At 43.2% G+C, this 19,057-nt stretch overlaps 1 protein-coding gene across 3 annotated transcripts in view; it reads right to left on the bottom strand.

Annotated features, from left to right (window-relative positions):
- TAFAZZIN (tafazzin, phospholipid-lysophospholipid transacylase) overlaps positions 1-19,057 on the bottom strand; it is a 212,134-nt gene that overhangs the window by 134,159 nt on the left and 58,918 nt on the right. For all 3 annotated transcript variants that reach the window (XM_069645466.1, XM_069645469.1, XM_069645467.1), the window contains exon 4: positions 2,268-2,313. In XM_069645466.1, the coding sequence (XP_069501567.1) occupies positions 2,268-2,313 (46 nt within the window). The remainder of the gene's footprint in view (positions 1-2,267; positions 2,314-19,057) is intronic.

The raw sequence follows: 19,057 nt of genomic DNA, 5'->3' as shown, positions 1-19,057 counted from the left end.
TCGTTCGGGCTCCGACCAACTTTATCTACTTTGTCATCAACTTTCTTTACTGTATTAACATTGAAGACTTTCGATTGTACACAGGAATTTGCTTGACCCATTGCAGGATCACTTCGATTCACAGTTGTTTGTCACCTTTGTCAACTCTCAGTTGGATACCTTACAAAGACCTTCGAATGAGCATGCACGCGGTGCTGGACAACTCTGTCAAAGGTATCGATCGCATCTTCGTTACAAAGTAAAATCACTCATCTGTTGTTCAATTTTACTCGCGTTTGGTTATCACATGCGTATAATGCACTGTTTGCTTCAGCGCTCCCCATACAATGTTGCCGCTTGCAACCTTGGCTTCAACACAGTCCGGTCTGGTATCGGCCTCCCCAACTCACCGGCTGTGTTGATTTCACTGGCGCTACTTTGGCATGGGAGCCAAGGACAGTTCCATGGCAGCAGGCGATTCTACCCACCTTGATTATCGACGCGGGAGGGCCCAGGGTACCTCCAAGACACAATGCAGGATTCTTCAGCTGGCTTTCCTGGTCTTACGCTTTCTATTCTTGAGGTTTCGTTAAAGTAACGGTTCCCTGGCGAAAAGGACAAGGGCACTTCCCTCCTTGGGATTCCCTTCTGTTTCGCCGGCTTTCTCCTTGTGTTAAATTGCCATCTTGGAACTGCTGTTTCCTTGTGTGGTTTGCCTCACTCAGAGTGTGCTCTTGTGCTCTGCCTTTTATCCATGTGGGGAAGTGTAATGGAAGTCGGGTGTGTGTGACGTTGTGGGACATGTCAGGTATACGGCTCGGTTGTTAGTCCGTTTTCTCTCATAGAGAGATGTCAGTGAGAAAGTGTTCGTGCTGTGAAGGGGTGGGTTGTGAGTTCCTAAGTATCCTACCTGGTAGGGTGGGGTAAAGGTGTTACAGGGAAGGTGAGAAGGGGATACAGCATCACGCCGTCCGGTGTCCCACTCCCCAAAGACCCCTCACCCAGGTGATCCTCCCGCACTGGTCACCCCCAGGAACTGGATCCAAAAGCGATGGCAGTGCCCTGGTCACCAGGATGACAGATACCCGGGGACTAGTGGGCGAGACCCCTTCAGGTTTCCTACAATACATACAATGTGATTAAGGAATGTAGTAATGTAGAATGTAATAGTCTCCTTGCTAGCACATCCAAACATAATTTGAAAAGCCTCCTAACTGCCCAGAATGGGGCAGTAAGAGCAGTTTGCAATCTGGGCCTACGCGACCATTTCTCGGACTCCAGGAAAGCTCTGCATTGGCTCCGAGTTGGCCAAATCATCATTTATAAAATACTCATTCGGACGTACAAATGCATGGCTGACAAGACTCCACGTACCTCAAGAATTGGCTGTGTAAGGCAACTACCAGGCATACTCTTCGCTCCATTAGGGCCAATACACATTTTGTACATAGACACAATCTGAACAATTTTGGTGGCACCTGTTTTCAGGTGTATGCTCCAACTCTATGGAACTCCCTCCCCCATCAAATTGGGAATCTTCCTTGCGTCTCTAGCTTCAAGAGAGCATTAAAAACATTTTTTTTTAAACTCCAACGATTAGTTGTATTTCCTTGTCTGCCTGTTCTCTGGCTCAATCTCCCTTCTTTTTGACCAGGCTTTGCCTTCCTGCGCACTGAGGCCTTTGGGCATGTTGCGCAATATAAACATTTAAAAATAATAGCATAACAAAACACTTGAAATTCAGTGGAAAGAAATCTGTAGTTGAAGTTACGTTAAGGTGCAGATTTAATAAAACAAGACCCCTCAACTTTAGCAGGTGTTGGAAGCTATACCACCTTAACTATGAGGCCCCCATTGCACGGTCTCCCAAGCACACCCATGGCATCACAAATGACATCACTCATGACATACTGAACTAGAACTGGAATACTCAAAGGCTTGAATTGAAAAGCAAGATTAAAAGGCATGAATAAAAAGTGGTGGTAGTGATGATCAGGTACCTAACTACCGTTGGAGAAAAGAGCCATTCTTGACTATGGATGGAGACAAAAACTACAAGACTACATGGCCTGACTTTGGAACAGTAGGCACCAGAACTCAACACCTGAGGCATAGCTACCAAAATGATAGGGACCAGAACTATGAGGTTTTAGGGCATGACACAGATAACAAATTGAAGGCTATGTGCCTAACAACTAACAGAGATCAAACCGGGAAGAATCAAGGGACTTGGTATGGATAGGACAGAAACTTCCATGGGAGCATTACTGAAGAAGGATAACTCTTACCATCTCATTTTCTTCAGGTTCCATAGATGCTTAAGCTTGAGGATGCCTGAAAGTAGAGAGAAAATGAATTGATTCTTTTAAGGCATGGGAAAGTGGTAGTGCAGGTTCACACAACAGAGAATCTCATACACAATAATAGTGAGTCGGGGTGTGCCGACTCCGGCACATGCATACAAACCCAGGCAAGAGCGATGACGACCTATACCCCCCGAGAGGTACAGAAACGAGACCCTAGCAGACAGAACACAGGTGAGCAGAGATTTATATCCAAAAGCCCATACATAGGATTGATTCCCTTATGTCGAAGTTCCACCTGCCAGTTAAGTAACCTTTTCATACTCCATAAAGTACATTTGGTGGTTGGACTGTCCCCTCATATACATAACACGTTTTGAAATAGCTGGGTGCTAATTAGCTCCTGCTGCTACATTAGGAGTGCCCTGTTAGCTTGAAACCAAAAGTTATCAGGAGCTACGTTTGGCTCCCCAGACTCACTGGTGCCTTACAAACATGCATATGTGATATTAACTTCGAGTGCTTGTGAATGTTAATAAAGAAGTATATCTAGGAGACGTGATTCATACATAATGGCCAAACGTTAAAGTGTGCATCTCGTGTGGAAGTTAGATTTGTAGTGGATAGCTCTTGCTTACTAGGTGATGCCCGACACCCAGGAGCTGGTTTTAGCACCAGCTCACTCAACCTTAATTTCAAACTATGACATAAGGTCTACAACATAGGGTACGCTTATCTTCTTATGGGGGAGCTGCTGAGCAGCAACAAGAATGGCAGTCTAAATCTGTAGCTCCGCGTTCACTGATCTTGACCTGACAAAATGCTTCCTTTTTCGGTACGGCGGCTGACAGTAAAACTGCCACTATTTCTATAGGTGGTGGCAGAAGCTCTGGGGAGCACAGGAAACATTTGATTTTCGGTGCCTGCAATATCAGCTGCAGCTTGCAAGGCCGCTCTGCATCCTAATTTGCCCATCACCCGATTGTGGGCCGAGACACAAGAGCTATATCATGGACACCAGTGCCGTGGTGTGTGACCAAGATAAAATCCGGAGTCGCTGAACTTGTGGTGTGGGGCTGGCTCAGTCAGAGCCCTGCTGCCCGAAGGTTCTGGACAGCCTCCGACACTGGCAGTGATGACTGGAGGGCCTGTATAGGGGAGTGAGCTTTGTGGGGCAGCCTGTGCCTAAACACTGCCCTACAGGGGAGCTGCGCTGTCTCCTGATACACCGGATTTGGACCCGCGACTGGCTCATTAGTCCATGTGGTGCGGCGGGTTAGGATACAGCTGCCACAGTTCCTCTAATGGAGGCAGTGGCTACCATGGGCACGAACGCAGCTGCTCAGGCCTCTGTGCCCGTCACATCGATTGCAGATGTTGAGAGCGCTTTGAATCCTACTCCCCCCCCCCCCCAGCCCTTGCGAGTGGTCCGGGGCACCTAGAGGAGCTGCTGCTAGGGCGTGTGTGTTGTGCCACACTGAAATTCAGCGCGATTACACGCGCGGTGCAGGATGTGCTGGTTCTGGGCACTGCTGCGTAACGCTCTCTGAGATTGGCTGGAGACCGGGGCATTGTCTGACAGATTGGACACAGGGCGAGCGTTGCTGGGGAGGCCGGCATACCACCATAACCCCTGCACTGGAGACATGCTGCGCGGCTCCTTAGTGCACATGGTGAATTTATGAGGCAGTGAATACTAGTGGTCTGAGGCAGGAGATTTGGGCAGGAGCTGGACAGTGCCCCATTGCTTCACCACGGCGAGGCATACACCTGGGGCCGCCTCATCTGCCAGGGTCGCAGTGCTGATTTAGTGCCTTGGCTGCCCTAGTGCCGGACTAGCCGCCGCCTTAATTATTTTGCTGTGCCAGGGATTGATGTTCTCCTGAGACTTAAACTGAGGTGGTTGAGGAGGTGGGCTCTTACCTCCACGTTTGATGCTCTGAGCCCCCGGTGCTGCTGCTCCATCTGCTGCATACCTGGAGTTGGGACCACATTGTGATACTGAACACATTGGTAGTCTGATTCACCTACGAGACGGACGTAGTAATAAAGTTCACTACAGATCGGAGGTCCAGAAAGTCTGCTGTTTGATCTGTCTGCCGACGGGGGAGGCCAACCTGCGCCATATAAATTACCTGGTGTACACTGCTGGGGGGAGGCTGCAGCTGTGCCCGAAGCGGGCTTGCGCTCGATTGGGGCTCCATAGATACGTTGGCTTACTAAGCTCTGTGATGGTGATGTTGGTGATCTCGGAGTTGGATAGTTCCCCCTACCCAGCGTCAACTTCTAGGCTAGATGACACGGGGGAGTGGAAAAAGAAGAAGGGGCTCTATGGACTCCTTCACTAGTACCCCACACAGAGATGCTACAGCCTGTGATGCTCTGGTGGAAACTGCTGTGGAGGGCCCCTGAATACTTCCAACATGGATCCATACATGCCAGCAATGCAGGCTGGCTTTGCATCAGTGAACTCTAAACTTGACGACATTGTGTCCACCATCCACTCCCTCAAAACAAAATTAGACGAGGAGAGCAGGCATATCACAGCTGTGGAGACACGGGTCAGCAATCTGGAAGAGACGGTAGAGAGACACAGTCAGGATCTTCAGACCTTCAAGAAGGAGCTCCTTAAGGTATGCTCGAAATGTGAGGATCTAGAATCACGCTCGCACTGGAACAACCACCATTTCTGGTGGAGGGGGCAACCGGTCACTGGCTCCGGTCCCAACGCCTGGAGCTCCTCCGCATACCAAATTGCCACACTTTTAAACTGCTGCGACTGAGATATAATCCTTAAGTTAGTGAGAGAGAAGGGAACACTCCAATTCGACTCTGCAGGGATCCACATTTACCCAGATTTCTCGGCGGGGGTCCAATCGGTGAGGTGAACCTTTGACCAGGTAAAACGTCTCCTGCGTGATAAGGTGCAGTATGCCATGATGTACCCGGCCAAATTGCACATACAACACGGGGGGAAGGACATACTGTTTTGAATCCCCTCACAAGGCCGAAGCATATATTGAAAGATTTATACCTGTCCCAGTGGTCCGGGGTCCTGACTCTGGCCGGAAGGACCGGGCTGCGACAACTATGCAGCAGGCATAGGGTGATGGACTTATTGGTGGAAATCTCTGATACCTACTGATATGGCTCTGTACTATTGTATGCAGCTGTCTCTCTTTGGACGCTATGCTGAATATAACCAATAACTGCTGTTTTAAGTTGACGTTCACAGTGAGCTCAATGAGGTTCGACAAGAGGTGTTATTCGGGGTAAACGAAAACATAGAGTGGCATAATGCATAATGGACACCGTCTTTATACAGTCATTCTTGTTATGAGTCTTTATTTACAATTGTACATATAGATGTATTGGTGGAAGGAGGTCCCCATGAGTATATGTTCTAAGTTTCCTGATCCTCACACTGATGATTTAAAATCTGATCAAAGATTGCAGTAACATCATCACTGTGTTAAACAATGCATGTTGTCCACCATTATTAGATTTGAAATAAGGGATGTAAGAGATGTTTAGGCTGCACCTTTGAAAAAGTTCTGTAATTTTCTATTAACTTGATCGTACACTGCTGACACGGGGGGTTAAAGAGATGTTGAGACTGTATTTTTGAAAAATGTATGGCTAATTTTCGGTTTGTGCTTACTTTGCTCATTGGGCTATTTTGCTTATCTTGCTTATTTTTACAAACTGAGCTTACCATGATAATACTCTGTTAATTTCCATGGACTTTTATGGGTCAAGATCAGCGAGATTTTCTCTTCCCTGCTGCATGACCCATTTCTGCTTTTTTACTACATATCCCAGCAGCTTTGGGCGGTTAGAGAGTGAGCTTCAGCACGCCCCCCTCGTATGCCTCTGGTGTTTGGTTCCATAGACGCTATCGTACGCAAATTTTGGACGCCACGCGACACGTGATGACGTTTTCACGCGATTTCTCTACGCGTGACGTCATCACGTCCCGTGTAATGTGACTATGTCACACGAATGATTCAAGAAGCGCCTTGGCTTTTGTGCTATTGGTACAGACATACCTGGAACCTGTTTAGTGGCCATATCGGGTTTGTTAAGGTAAGAGGTAGTATATATACCGGCTTATAGCATAGATATAGTTAATTTTTGCAGTACTCTAGCTGTAAGATAATCTGGAATTTAATTATTTGCCGTAACCCTAGAGTCTTAAGGGTCTGGGGGAATATCTATTCTCCTTTTTGAAGTACCCTTATATAATGGGTTTTTGAAATAAAGTGTCCAGATACAAGTGGTTATTACATTAGGTAGGAAGTGGAATTGATTTCAAGACCACAAACCCATTGTTTTGATTCCATAGGGAGATTTGTCCTTGTCGCCTCAACCTACCATCTATCAAGTTGGAGGCCTATTCTAATCTGGAGTCCTGGCTTATATGAAAGTGCTGTAAGTAAGGCTTGGGTGCTGAAAGATATCAGGCCAGATAGAGTCCTCACTTTAGTTAAAAATGAGATTATGTATTCTATGTGTGTGTTTCTTTTTATAGAACTCGAGAGGAAGTTTGTGAACGACATTCTATAATCATTTGGAAGTCGTCCTTTACTAAAATTTGAGATTTGGTGAAGTGTGGTGGAAGTTATCACCACTATTTAGAATGTATGTAAACAAAGATATATACCGAACACCCCTTTTTTGGATCAGGGTGATGATGTCTGTAGTCTATTTAATAAGACACAAAACATCTATACAAATTTAGTAATATGCGTTGTTTTTATTCCACAGATGTCAATTTCTTAGCAAATTCTAGGGCTACAAGAAAGTGACAGGAAGGAAATACCATCACCGTTGAGATACAAACACATATTATCTTTACCCCTGATGAATGTCCCACATTAATATGTGCTCTTAGGACAGAAACTTGTACAAGTTGGGTTATTGAGAAAGCACCAATAATACCGACATAAAAAAGAAATTTCTTCAGTGTGGAGTTCCACACGGAGCTAATGTAAAAATCAACTGAATTAACCCGATTTTTGGGATCGTCATGTGTGTTGCGAAGTTTAGTCTTTTTTTTTATGTTTTATATCTTGTGTGTTGGATTATGAATGTTATGTGATATGATCATTTTAAGAGTGTTATAATCAAATAAAGACATGTTTTACGAAGTAAAGTAGGCAATACACGGATTTTTCGTGTAGGTGCAATTCCTGTGGACATATTGTGTGTGATGCTTTACACCTTCTTTTATATATACTACCAGTCTTATCCATGTGGTAAGGAGCGTGTTTTATGATCCATTAATGCATGGTTTTTGCCGTTTGAGAAGAATATATTTAGAGACCAATTGGTCTCGGTGGCTTGTATAGCCATACACTCCTTTCAAGGTTTTTTTAAAGAACCACACAGTGAATACTATAACCGTGTAATACGGTAAAGATGGCGTCTCAATCAGATAAATGTCTAGCATATAATGATGAATATGTGCGTAATTTGATAGAATCCCTACCAATAATGGGCTTGGACAAAGACCTAGATATCCTCACTAAAGATGATCAATGGGATGAACTTGCACAATTAAGAAAAAGACTCATAAGAACTGAGTTACATGCCATCATTATGTTAGAATACGTCAAGCATCAGGCGTTACCACAAGGATTGATTGTCAGGAACGAACCTAGATTATTCTTGGATAATCAAGATTTTAAATTGAAATGGAGTACATTTCTAATAAATGTGGTCGAGATTGGCTCATTCTAATAATAGAAACAGCCCAGGAAACTGCTAAAAAAAATAGAAGTGGATTTAAAATCATTGGAAGAAGAGATTAAGAAGAAATTTGAAGTTGAGGCTTTCAAGACTAGTTTAGAAAAACACCTAAAAGAAATGCAGGATTTTAAAACGGAAACAATTACAGAACGAGTGAAACGTATGAAGAAAGATGTACAGAATTTCTCATATGAGAAAGCTTTCATTTATACCAATAAAGATTATAAGTTTGGAGACCCAAAACCTGGGCGTAATGCCAATCAACAGCTAAAACGCAGAGTGCGTTTTAGGAATACTTCATACAGTTCGAGTGCAGGATCTGATGATAATGATGAGTATAGTAGAACAGGATCGAGTGGCAACAGTAAGGAAAGCGAGAATAGATCTAACAGAGGAAGAGGTACAAGGGGTAACAATCAAGGTAGAAATGATCAACGACAGCCTTTTTTAGAAAGAGGCAACGGACAAAGACAATGGGCCCCAGACCGGATGCAGACCCGGAGTCACAGGGGCTGGTAGTCAATCTCTCCGCTACTATTCTAACTGAACATGAAAAATGTGTACTGAATAAAGGTCTCAATTATGTGATATCTAAACATCATAATCCTTTTGAGTTTAGAGTGGAGTTTCAACAATTCATGAGAAAAGTCCACCTTAAAGAATTTTTTGAAAATAACTCCTTCAATGGTTCAAAGAATTATAGTGGCCTCAGAAACCCTTCTATGTTCTGTGCCCTTCCGTCTTCTTATTCCCCTGAATCTATTGTATTTGAAAAGAAGGTATTGGAAGATTTAAGAGCGCTTGAATCCATGGGCATTCCCAGACATTTCAATCTCAGTAAAAATGAACAGAATACTTTAAAATCTTTAGGGTCCAATACTAATATCATCATTCGACAAGCTGACAAAGGTGGTGCAATAGTAGTTTTGGATAGAACCCAATATGTGGAAGAATGTTTGAATCTATTATCTAATACCAATCATTACAAAAAAATAGATAAGGATCCCAGCAATGAATTACTTATGAACATTAGAGATAAAGTGACCAAAGCAGTGGACTTAAAACTCATTAGCAAACAAGAAGGAGAATATCTTGTGAGAGAGAATGGTAGAATTCCAATCTTCTACATACTCCCCAAGATCCATAAAAACTTAAGAAATCCTCCCGGAAGACCTATAGTCTCTGGTATTGATTCACTGTTGGAACCGTTGTCTAAATACGTAGATTACTATCTCCGCCCGTTCATACCCAGTATGAGAAGCTATGAAAAAGATACCACTGATGCTATAATGAGAATTGAGGGTAGCCAGTTTGATCCAGATATTAATTTATTATTATGTCTGGACATACAGGCTTTATATACCAACATACCCCAACAGGCAACCCTTGAGGTTGTAGAAGAAACCCTCCTCAAAAGAGAAGATGAGCACCCAGTCTCCAATTCCTTTATAAAGTGGTGTACAGAGACAGCTCTGACGAATAACTTTTTTCAATTTATGTGACAATTTTACGTCCAAATTGAAGGGACGGCCATGGGTGCAGCCATGGCACCTAATTTAGCAAATTTATACGTTAATATGTTCGAAGAAACCATCATATATCGCAGTCTTAACCCATTCCAAGACAACATAGTGTGTTGGCTGCGGTATATAGATGACATCTTCGTTATTTGGAAGGGCAGTGTAGAAGAGGCCAATGAATTCAACAAATGGCTCAGCATACAAAATAGGTACCTTAAATTTACTATGAATATGAGTAATGACATGATTAATTTTCTAGACATCTCGATATACCACCATCAGGGTACCCTATTGATAAAACCTTATAACAAAGAAACAGATAGAAATGCACTCCTTCATTTTTCTAGTCACCATGCCCAACATGTGAAGAATAATTTACCTTTTGGTCAATTTCTTCGTATCAAGAGAAACAGTAGTACGAGAGAGTCATATGAGGAAGGTGCCAATAAATTGATTACAAAACTGACAAATCGAGGATATCCTAAACGTCTAGTTAAAGATGCAGCAAAGAGAGCATTCAACAACAACAGAGAAGCCCTATTTGACCACCAATTACACCAGAATAAGACACGAAAGGAGAGTCCATTAGTGTTTGTAAATACCTTCAGTAATCTATCCTATAAGATCAAAGGCATCATTAACAAAAATTGGAAGAAGGTGATGTCAAAGGAAAGTGTGAAACCACTAGTGGCGTTCAAGAAAAAGCACGACGATAGGTAATTTAGTGATGAGGAACGACATTGGAAACAATAGAAACAGAGAAACCCAACAGAGAAGACTGTGGGATTTACCTCCAGTAGTAAGACATCATCCATGCGGCAACTGCAGTATGTGTGCACAGACTACTAAAACAACCCAAGTAGATTTAGGTCTTAAAAAAGAATAGAATATCACTGAACATACAAACTGTAATACAGAGAATGTTGTATATGTTATTAAATGCCCGTGTCAATACATCTATATTGGTAAAACTAATCTGAAATGTAAAATAAGAATGACTGAGCATAAGAGTTGCATTAAGAATAAGGTAGAACAAGCACCACTCGTCAAGCATTTTTTGGAAAAACATCATAAAAGTACAGACTTTAATTGGACTATTTTGAAACATATAAAAGGCAAAACACAAGATTTGATCAACAAGAAGCTTTTAAGTCTGGAGCAAAAATTAATTTTCCAAACTAAGAGCCATATTCAGGGTTTAAACGAAAACATAGAGTGGCATAATGCATAATGGACACCGTCTTTATACAGTCATTCTTGTTATGAGTCTTTATTTACAATTGTACATATAGATGTATTGGTGGAAGGAGGTCCCCATGAGTATATGTTCTAAGTTTCCTGATCCTCACACTGATGAATTAAAATCTGATCAAAGATTGCAGTAACATCATCACTGTGTTAAACAATGCATGTTGTCCACCATTATTAGATTTGAAATAAGGGATGTAAGAGATGTTTAGGCTGCACCTTTGAAAAAGTTCTGTAATTTTCTATTAACTTGATCGTACACTGCTGACACGGGGGTTTAAAGAGATGTTGAGACTGTATTTTTGAAAAATGTATGGCTAATTTTCGGTTTGTGCTTACTTTGCTCATTGGGCTATTTTGCTTATCTTGCTTATTTTTACAAACTGAGCTTACCATGATAATACTGTGTTAATGTCCATGGACTTTTATGGGTCAAGATCAGCGAGATTTTCTCTTCCCTGCTGCATGACACATTTCTGCTTTTTTACTACATATCCCAGCAGCTTTGGGCGGTTAGAGAGTGAGCTTCAGCACGCCCCCCTCGTATGCCTCTGGTGTTTGGTTCCATAGACGCTATCGTACGTGAATTTTGGACGCCACGCGACATGTGATGACGTTTTCAAGCGATTTCTCTACGCGTGACGTCATCACGTCCCGTGTAATGTGACGATGTCACACGAATGATTCAAGAAGCGCCTTGGCTTTTGTGCTATTGGTACAGACATACCTGGAACCTGTTTAGTGGCCATATCGGGTTTGTTAAGGTAAGAGGTAGTATATATACCGGCTTATAGCATAGATATAGTTAATTTTTGCAGTACTCTAGCTGTAAGATAATCTGGAATTTAATTATTTGCTGTAACCCTAGAGTCTTAAGGGTCTGGGGGAATATCTATTCTCCTTTTTGAAGTACCCTTATATAATGGGTTTTTGAAATAAAGTGTCCAGATACAAGTGATTATTACATTAGGTAGGAAGTGGAATTGATTTCAAGACCACAAACCCATTGTTTTGATTCCATAGGGAGATTTGTCCTTGTCGCCTCAACCTACCATCTATCAAGTTGGAGGCCTATTCTAATCTGGAGTCCTGGCTTATATGAAAGTGCTGTAAGTAAGGCTTGGGTGCTGAAAGATATCAGGCCAGATAGAGTGCTCACTTTAGTTAAAAATGAGATTATGTATTCTATGTGTGTGTTTCTTTTTATAGAACTCGAGAGGAAGTTTGTGAACGACATTCTATAATCATTTGGAAGTCGTCCTTTACTAAAATTTGAGATTTGGTGAAGTGTGGTGGAAGTTATCACCACTATTTAGAAGGTATGTAAACAAAGATATATACCGAACACCCCTTTTTTGGATCAGGGTGATGATGTCTGTAGTCTATTTAATAAGACACAAAACATCTATACAAATTTAGTAATATACGTTGTTTTTATTCCACAGGTGTCAATTTCTTAGCAAATTCTAGGGCTACAAGAAAGTGACAGGAAGGAAATACCATCACCGTTGAGATACAAACACATATTATCTTTACCCCTGATGAATGTCCCACATTAATATGTGCTCTTAGGACAGAAACTTGTACAAGTTGGGTTATTGAGAAAGCACCAATAATACCGACATAAAAAAGAAATTTCTTCAGTGTGGAGTTCCACATGGAGCTAATGTAAAAATCAACTGAATTAACCCGATTTTTGGGATCGTCATGTGTGTTGTGAAGTTTAGTCTTTTTTTATATGTTTTATATCTTGTGTGTTGGATTATGAATTTTAAGAGTGTTATAATCAAATAAAGACATGTTTTACGAAGTAAAGTAGGCAATACACGGATTTTTCGTGTAGGTGCAATTCCTGTGGACATATTGTGTGTGATGCTTTACACCTTCTTTTATATATACTACCAGTCTTATCCATGTGGTAAGGAGCGTGTTTTATGATCCATTAATGCATGGTTTTTGCCGTTTGAGAAGAATATAGTTATTCGGGGTACACCATCAGGTTGTGGTGGATGGGGAGGGCACGGGTGGCTGGGTTGATGGACGGTTTCTATTGTTAAAATGTCTGACAGTCGTTTTGGGGCAGCAGGGTGCGGGTCATTGCTACAGGTCTTGAGAGATTTTGTGCAAGAAATTGGAAATGGCATGTGGTGTGGCAGGTGAGTGAGGGCTTTTGCTCTCCTCCTTAACATGGAACATACAGGGTTTAAATAATCCTGTCAAAGCACACAAGATCCTCTCCTACATTCCAATGGGGAGGGTCCATGAGACTTGTGCATGCCGGTGGGGCCCTTTGCGGATCTACACTGACTTCTCTTCACAAACCAGGGGGGTCCTCACATTGCAAAGTTCTCATAAGTGTTTGGACTGATTATTGTCTTCTCCCCCTTTTACAACAAACCCCCCCCCGCTCCACCCTTTAGTGCATTTAGTGGACTGCAGACAGTCCCTGAAGAATTTCCACACAATTTTTGATCACATAATGATTGGAAAGAAACATGTTGGTATAATGTGTTGCAAGAAAGAATGAGTATGAATGACTTCAGAGTAGTATGAATGGAGTATGGGATTGTGTTTGACTGAGAATATATTTGAGAATATATTTGCACAGATCAAGACACTTTTTGTTGGTGTCAACGCACAGGGTTGGATACCAATAGGCCCTTAGACATAACCCTGCTGGTTTCATTGTTGCACTGAATATTAGACCTATTATTCAATAATGGTCTCCTATTAATTTGTGTATGTTTTTGTTGGCAATTTGATTGCATTTTTAAACTGATTTTGATGAGGTAAAATGGTCTATATTTTGTACACACTGCCTCGTGAGTTTGTTTGAAGCACTATGCTCTCCAAAACTACTAGCTCTCCTACTGGCATCTTTGAAGATGCATTAGATTGCTTCGCCCCCTACCATTTATTTGTTTGAAGCTAAAGGTTTTTCAACCTATTTGAGGGATTGTTAGGTGTGGGCCCTTGTTTCCCTTGCACCTCTCCTTGGTTGTTGTGGTTCCTCACATTGATCCATTATTCCCTGGGGTTCAGAGTTTCCAGGAGCACTGTTGACCCCCTAGGCCATTACGTTCTGGGCTGGGGTAAGCTGGAGTAATACCAGATAGTACTTGTAAACACGTATGGTCCAAATTTAGATAACCCTGAGTTCTACCAACCGGTGGCATTGGTCCGAAACATTTACGCACATTGGGGGATATCAGGACCACCTCAGGTCATTTCACTGCATGCAGATGATGCGATCCCGAGCACAACCTGGACCCAATTATGCAAGATATCCACAGGTTTGTGCAATACTCAGGGTATAAGATAAATAATGCAAAATCAGAATTGTTCCCTTTAATGCCTTCCACTGAGCAATATGCTGATCTTGGGGGATTTCGATGGGCACCTTCGAAGCTTCGATACTTGGGGGTCATGATATCTAGGTACCAACAAACACTGTACACGGAGAATCATGAGCTTTATTTGCAACAACTGGCTGCAAAAATGCCTCTCTGGTCTTGTCTCCCGCTCTCCCTTTATGGACAGGGATCCTTATTTAAGATTATGTTCTTCCTAAGTTGCTTTATTAATTTTGCAATGCTCCCGTCTGGCTGGGGTGTGCTTTCTTCACTACAGTGCGGATGCTGGCTTTGAGATTCATCTGGGGAGGGGGGGGTGGTAGCTAGGATCAGCTACCACACCCGAACCTTGTGTGACCGAACCTTATGAGTCCGGCGACTCGCGGCGACAGATTTTAAACTCTTATCTGGCTTCCCAGGCTCATTTCGCCACATACAGGAATAATATGTAATATATATACCATAGCATTCCACTGGTAGATGTACCACCAATGATAGATAGATTCCTGTATCTATGACCCAGTCAGAACCACGGTCAATGCCTGGTCAATGATATTTAGTAGGTTAGAGATTCAGACGCCCTACCATAATGCAGTCCCGCTTTGGAACTTTCTGGCAATTGTCCCTACGTTCCAAAAGGATCTACAAAAAGCGTGGGACTCAGTAGGGCAGCTGACTTTGGGGGACATTTGTGACTCTGGAGGTTTTCTCTCAGCAGCTGGGCGAGGACCCCCTCCAAATGCTGAAGTATTACTGAATGCAGGCTGTGTTCCGTGGAAGGTGGCCTTCCTTCCCTGTTGCACCAGTGATACATTCATTAGCTCAATGGCTTCTTCGGATGGGATGCGTTGTGGGGTGTCTAGATTATATGGTCTGTTACAATCACATATACAGTCGTGCAATGGCATGAGAGCCGTGTGGGAAAGAGACCTGGGTATCTCGCTGTGGGATGCTATCAATTGACGAAGACTGTCTCCTTAAATGCTGACGTCCGTCTGATACAATTTAAGGTCCTAAATCACTTGCATTACATGCTAGCTATACTGGGCAAATTCGCTGGCTATACTGGGCAAATTCACTATCGGGTAATATTATTGCAGCACAAATGCAGCACAAATGTCGCAAAAAAAAACATTGCAGCAAAAATGCTGTGGTTTGATCCAGTAAAGGTGTAACCCATTATACCATTTAAGGGGAGCGGGAGTTGCGGGGGTGGGCCCCGCTCCCTTAAATGGTATAATGGGTCCGGGGGTTGCGGGGGTGTCCCCCGTATCCGTTACATGATTGTGGCGGCAAAACCACAGCATTTTTGTAGCGATATTTTGTATTCACAGCCATTTTTGACGCAAATTTATTACATGGAACCCCGAATTCTCCCCAGGCACCAGTTCATATTGTGTAAAATGCAGAGGTGGGCTAGCTGACTCATTTCATATGTATGGGGCTTGCCCCCCCCTGTTCTTGACTTCTGTGGTGATAACACTCAATACTATGCTAGACATCCCGCCATTCCCTTCGCTGATCAAGTACTTGTTGGGGGACATAGGAAAAATGCCTGTAGCCTCTCAACGTCTATTTCATGTGGCATGCGCTGTAGCTAAGAAATGTATTCTGAAACACTGGAAATCAAGACAATCTTCTAATAGTGCGGAAGGGCTGCATGCACTGGTTTGTGTAAACGAACGAGAGCAGAGATCTGTGCAAACTGTACCGATGCCCTAAGGACATCTGGGACCCACAGAGGTGATATCTGGCAGACATTGACTCTGCGGACCCCTTGAGGGAAGGGGGGCAGGGAGAGTTGGAGTATGCAATGGACTGTGCCCAGCTGTCAACTGATATGGTACAAGGTGATGTTGGTGTGTTAGCACATGTTCCATGCTGCACCTGTATATGATTTCAGGGTCAAACGTATTTATAATGTTACAGCTGTGGGTATTTGACTGTAAACTGCTTACTCCAAGACTGTCGTATAAATAAGGTTTTTATTTTTTTAAAGCGCGTCTCCTTATGCCAAACAGATCTATATCTGCTGGTTGGTTGTTCCCCCTCATACCCAATATGTTAACCATAGTCAATGGGTACCCCGCCAATCTGGAAAGGATACTCCTTTTCATTGGCTATTCCCGTCTGTCAGGTGGTTTACATATGGGGATTGGCTATCCATTAAACCGAAAATTTACATCATCTATATAATCAGTGTTTTACGACCATTGTAGCTTTGAGATGGATCACTAATTTGAGTAATAGATGGTTAAGATAAGGGTGTAGCGCTTTGGAGTACCACTTTGTAAGTTCTACACATGGGGATTGGACAGAGTTGAGGACTAATATTTAACTGCCAATTTTCACATTTTCTACATACTCAACCTAGAAGTTGACAACTAGTCATGGATCAGTACCCCCTAATGGGACTACACAGGATGGTCCAATAACTGCCATTGGGATCTACACAGCTAAGATACCTTATGAAGGTAATGAACCTAGACCCCAGTCTCTGGACTCTGCTACCAAGAAATCTATTTTCCTTTCTCTGCCTATCTTCAATACCTTCACTGTTTGTTGTGTAAAATGTTTATAGCTTTACACCTCCACAAGCAACACTGAGTTAAAAGTGTTTGCTAATGGGCAGGTGCCAGTCTCTGGTCCCAACTTAAATGTTCTCCGAGCAGTGGTTTCCCTTAATAACATACATGCCAATATGTCTTATTCCATTTGGGAAATGCTACCAAATGCAGACCAACTAGACTTCCTGGCCATATCAGAATCATGGCTGCACGATGCAGCGGGTCCCGCCCTCTCATTAGCAGTTCCCGACAATTACACCATCATACGAGCAGATAGACACACCTTCCGAGGTGGAGGTCTAGCCATTATAGCCAAGATCAGTCTTGACATGAGAATCTCTACACACCCTATCACGAAATCTTGTGAATGCCTTTCGGTCAAATTCGCCACCACTAGCTCCCAAACACTAAATATCGTCCTGGTCTACAGACCTCCAGGTCCTATTGGAACCTTTGCTGAGGACCTCTCCACCACCCTGTCCAACAATCTGAAAAGCACCTCCCAAACAATAGTGCTAGGTCACTTTAACCTAGGCTACAATGACACTAAGGACACCCAGTCTATAGCTACTGCTCTGATCCTAAAAGAACTGGGTTTTGCCCAAAAAGTGAACCTTCCCACTCATAACAAAGGTCGCATCCTTGACTGGATAGCTGAACACAATTGTGGAGTAACCATCACAGACTATATCCCCCAGATCTGGACAGACCACTATCTACTACTATTTACAGTTGCTACAAACTCAGTCACAGCCAAGTCCACACCTGCCCCCCCTATACCCACGAGCGGCAAAAAGCTGATGACCACGGAAAAATTGTTGCCCATCATACTTCCACAACTAAACGCGCTACCAGCCAACACTGATCCTAATGTGCTAGTTGATCACTTCAATGAAACTATGAACACAGCCCTTGACCACATAGCACCACTCAAATTACGCACTAGCAAACCAAAAAAACATCTCAACTCATGGTTCACCCCATATCTAAAAAATCTCAGGTTAACCAAAAGAAAACTAGAATCCATATGGAGACTCACTCCGACAGCAGAAAACAAACTGAACCTTGCAAAGGTATCCACACAATACAAAAAAGATATCCTACTAGCCAAACAAGATACATATAATACCAGAATATCCCAATGCAAATCAAGTGTCAGAGAACTGTTCAATATCTTGAATGAGCTGGAAACCCCCATCATTCCCCAAGAAAACTGTACCAAGGACAAAAAATGGTGCTCAGACATACAGCTTGCCCTTACCAACAAAGTAGTCAACCTTTAAACTAAAATCGCCCTTAAAAAAGCATCTCTCACACCACATGGCGCTCTCACCTCAGCACCTTTACCTAAACCTAAACAAATAACACGCTTCTGCTTCTCCAAGGTATCTACCATTGAAGTCGAAAAAGTTATCCTGGGACTCAAACCGTCCAATTGTAAAGGCGATCAATGCCCTGCCCAACTAATTAAAGATGCTGCGAGAGAATTATCGCCTTTCATAACCAAACTCCTCAACTCATCCTTCACCACCGGCACTGTACCGAATAACCTGAAAGAGTCGTGGGTCCTGCCACTCCTAAAGAAGCAAACGCTCGACCCGGCCATTCCCACCAATTTTAGGCCTATCACGACCTTGTCCTTTCTCCTAAAAATCTTAGACAAAGTGGCATACATGCAAATACAAAACTTTCCTGAATCCAACCACCTGCTCGGAACCCGCCAATCTGGATTCCGCCCACAGCATGGTACCGAGACTGCCCTTATCGACCTCAAGGCCCAAATAGATCAATGTTGGGACAATGGCCAAGCAGTCTTACTCCTCCTGCTAGACCTTCCAGCAGCTTTCGATTTAGTCGACCATACAGTCTTATGTAGCCACCTAGACTCGGCTGCTCACTTCTCCAAAGAGGCCATAATATGGATCAAATCCTTCTTGAGTAACCGCACCATGAGAGTCTTCTCTCCATCAGCCTCAGCTGACCCGATCCCCATAACGTGCGGCGTGCCCCAGGGATCCTGCGTTTCACCAACCCTCTATAACATATTCACAAAGCCACTCTTCGACGAAATGGATCATTTGGGTATCGCCTACACCAACTACGCAGACGATACCCAGATCCTCCTCCCGCTCTCAGGCGATTACGTCGTGGACCTGGCCTTAGTGAATAAAATCTACAGCATCTTTCAGGCATGGATGGCCACTCATGGCTTATGCCTGAACGACGACAAAACCGAGCTCATAATCCTAGGCACCCCGACACACACAACTAAACTCAACCCCGACTATGCAAGCTTCATCATAGACGGTAATAATATCAAGGTGGCAAAGGAAGTC

The sequence above is a fragment of the Ambystoma mexicanum genome, chromosome 2p (assembly GCF_040938575.1).
Source record: "Ambystoma mexicanum isolate Mex_15411 chromosome 2p, UKY_AmexF1_1, whole genome shotgun sequence".
In the NCBI taxonomy this organism is placed as follows: Eukaryota; Metazoa; Chordata; class Amphibia; order Caudata; family Ambystomatidae; genus Ambystoma; species Ambystoma mexicanum.
This window is presented reverse-complemented; position numbering and strand designations above follow the sequence as displayed.